General features: G+C 38.8%; 1 protein-coding gene across 1 annotated transcript in view; it reads left to right on the top strand.

The window, feature by feature from the left end:
• Positions 1 to 1539: 1539 nt before the first annotated feature.
• The window catches only part of LOC119580190 (septin-2-like), a gene marked incomplete at its 5' end in the record, with an annotated part of 10038 nt that continues 8517 nt past the window's right edge, over positions 1540 to 3060 (top strand). The window contains 3 exon segments of the mRNA XM_037928186.1: positions 1540 to 1682; positions 1840 to 2033; positions 2234 to 2423. Coding sequence (XP_037784114.1) covers positions 1540 to 1682; positions 1840 to 2033; positions 2234 to 2423 — 527 coding nt within the window.

Here is a 3060-nt window from a genome sequence, read left to right as displayed (position 1 = left end):
TTTCCACACTCATTTGTCAATAGATTTAATGCAAATGCTGTGGAAAGGGAAATGAAAATATAGGCAAAAAACAATTATATTGTATATTTACACTTAAATTTACTTTTATTATTTTTATTATTATTTTATAACATTCATCCTTTGGCTAGTTTAAGCCATAAGGAGTGTAGCTGGGGGCATTATCATTTGATTAAAAAGTGAAGACATAACTTGTTTGTATTTTCAAGGCTTTCTTGTGCATTTTAGTTCAAATATTAGAATATGAGTGACAGTGTTTACTTTGACTTTTTGTAATTTGTTTATTTAACAACAGGGATTATATTGTTATATTTGAATGCACTAGTGTTACCATTTTAGTGACCACAAATTTATTTAGCCAGCCATATATTCCACCCACATTTCCCAATGGAAGTAATGCAAGAGCGCCTTCCTAAATGCTCACTGAGTCTAATCTTCCTCCAAGAGTTTTGTGCACTCATTTTATGAGTACTTCGTAAGACTCACAAAATGTGCAATATTGGTAGCAATATAAGAAGTAAAGGAAATCTGATGGATGGGTTCATTTAACTCAGAAAAGGGTTTCTCTAGCTCATGAGAGAAAGCTAAAGGATAGAGAATTAAATATAGAATTGAATATATGGGAATTGCCATATATTGTAGTAAATAGTTTATACTTATAAAACTATTTGCTGTGGAAAGTCCAGCCAGCTGCTACCCTGCCTGGCAAACTTTGTTTATAGGCTAAAGTATTATTTTCCAGTATCTGGACAGTGTGCAAGGGCCTAGCAACTTGTATTTGATATATTCTATGGGGAGAACATACACATATGTATAATGTATCAATTGCATAACATGATAGATATTCATGGCAGATGACATACGATCAATGTGGTAATTCAGTTTATTATTATGATACTCTTTATATGAATATGCCCCCGATTGGAATGGTACCAGTGCATAACTTTCAACATGCCATTACTATACCATCTGAGGTGAATGGGATGTCTTGACTTCGTTACTTGATTATTTTTCTATCTTTCTTTAACCCAATGCTGCCTGGTGGTTTCCCGATACGAAAGCCCTCTCTCCCAGGCTGTATTCATAGTGGCCTGGGCCCTGCTGCATGGGGATCATGTCGCCACCATAGTGTGTGCAGCATGACCATACATGCTCCCGGAAAACAGGACTGGTAAACCATGGCACTGTATGCACATGCCACCTGGGATATAGTCCAGGCATGCCATGCCATGTACATGCATACCACCCGGTGAGAAAGGGTTAACCTACCATTGTCGGGAAAATGTAATGTTCTTTGTAGGTGAGATAGGTAGTATTCATAATTGATTAGTTGGTGACTTTGTACTTGTGGAGCCATCTATGTGTAAAGATAATTAATAGACTAAACTCACATTGAGCATGTACATAGATGCCATCCCTGGCAGAATTAGATTGAGTATGGTGTTAGATGCTCCATCCCTCAATTAGGTGGTTATAAAAATTAACTCCCAAACCTTCTTTGGTACCTTCTGTTTTACTCAGGTGAAACTGGTATGGGCAAATCCACCCTAATGGACACACTCTTCAATACCAGCTTTGAATCCAATCCAGCACCACACACATTACCATCTGTCAAGCTTAAGTCTCATACATATGAACTTCAGGAATCTAATGTCAGGCTGAAGGTAAGTTCACTGTTTTGACATTCACTTCTTGTAATGTGGTGGTTGTTGCTGTTGATTTTTAGAATATGTTTTGTAGATATTGGAACCATATGATGATAGAATAATAGTGAAATTAATTAAATTACTTATTGATATTTCCCTTGAATCTCCATTACAGCTGACAATCGTTGACACAGTTGGCTATGGAGATCAGATAAATAAAGAAGACAGCTTTACTGCTATTGTTGACTACATTGACAAACAGTTTGATGATTACCTTCAAGAAGAACTGAAGATAAAACGTTGTCTCTCGGCCTATCATGATGCAAGAATCCATGCCTGTTTGTACTTCATCTGTCCAACTGGTCATGGGTACGTGAAGTGAAGATTTTATTGTATTGTTTTTCTCCAAAGAGAAATAATAAATATTAGAAGTTAATTGCATAAGGAATATATATAGCTTTCTGGGATATCCTTAATGGAATGAGGATTTCAAATGAATTGGGAAAGTAAAAAAGATTCAAGCGCATACTTAAAGCTTTTGACATCTTTACTTTTAAATTATTTTGCAGTCTGAAAAGTATTGATTTGGTGTGCATGAAGAAATTGGACTCAAAGGTGAATGTGATTCCAATCATTGCCAAGGCTGATACCATCTCCAAGGCCGAGCTGACTAAGTTTAAACAACGCATCATCCAAGAGATAAAAGCCAACAATATCCAGATTTACCAGTTCCCAACTGATGATGATACCATGGTCAAAGTAAGTATGTCTAAGTATACTATATTTGCATGTATGTTGAAGAACACACACAAACAGAAGCATACACGTGCACATGCACGCATGTACATACATCCCCTCATGCGCACATACCTACACACACACACACACACACACACACACACACACACACACACACACACACACACACACACACACACACACACACACAGACACACACAGACACACACACACACAGACACACACACACACACACACACACACACACAGGCAAAACACACACACAGAGGCACACACACACACACAGAGCACACACACAACACACACACACACACACACACACACACACACACACACACACACACACACACACAGTCACTCTCTATCTCAATCTCTCTCTCTCTCTACATCTCTCCCTCCTCTCTCTCTCTCTCTTCCACTCTCCATCCTCTACTCTCCATATTCTCTCTGTCTCTCCTCATACCCTCCTGCTCCACACTCATACCCACTCTGCCTCCCTCACACTCATACCACATCATCTCTCCCTCATACTCACTACTCACTCCCACTCATACCTCTCTCTCTCTCTCTCCCTCATCTCTCTCTCTCTCTCTCTCTCTCTCTCTCTCTCTCTTCTCTCGCTCTCTCTCTCTCTCTC

This window comes from Penaeus monodon, chromosome 13 (genome assembly GCF_015228065.2).
Source record: "Penaeus monodon isolate SGIC_2016 chromosome 13, NSTDA_Pmon_1, whole genome shotgun sequence".
NCBI lineage: Eukaryota > Metazoa > Arthropoda > Malacostraca > Decapoda > Penaeidae > Penaeus > Penaeus monodon.
This window is presented reverse-complemented; position numbering and strand designations above follow the sequence as displayed.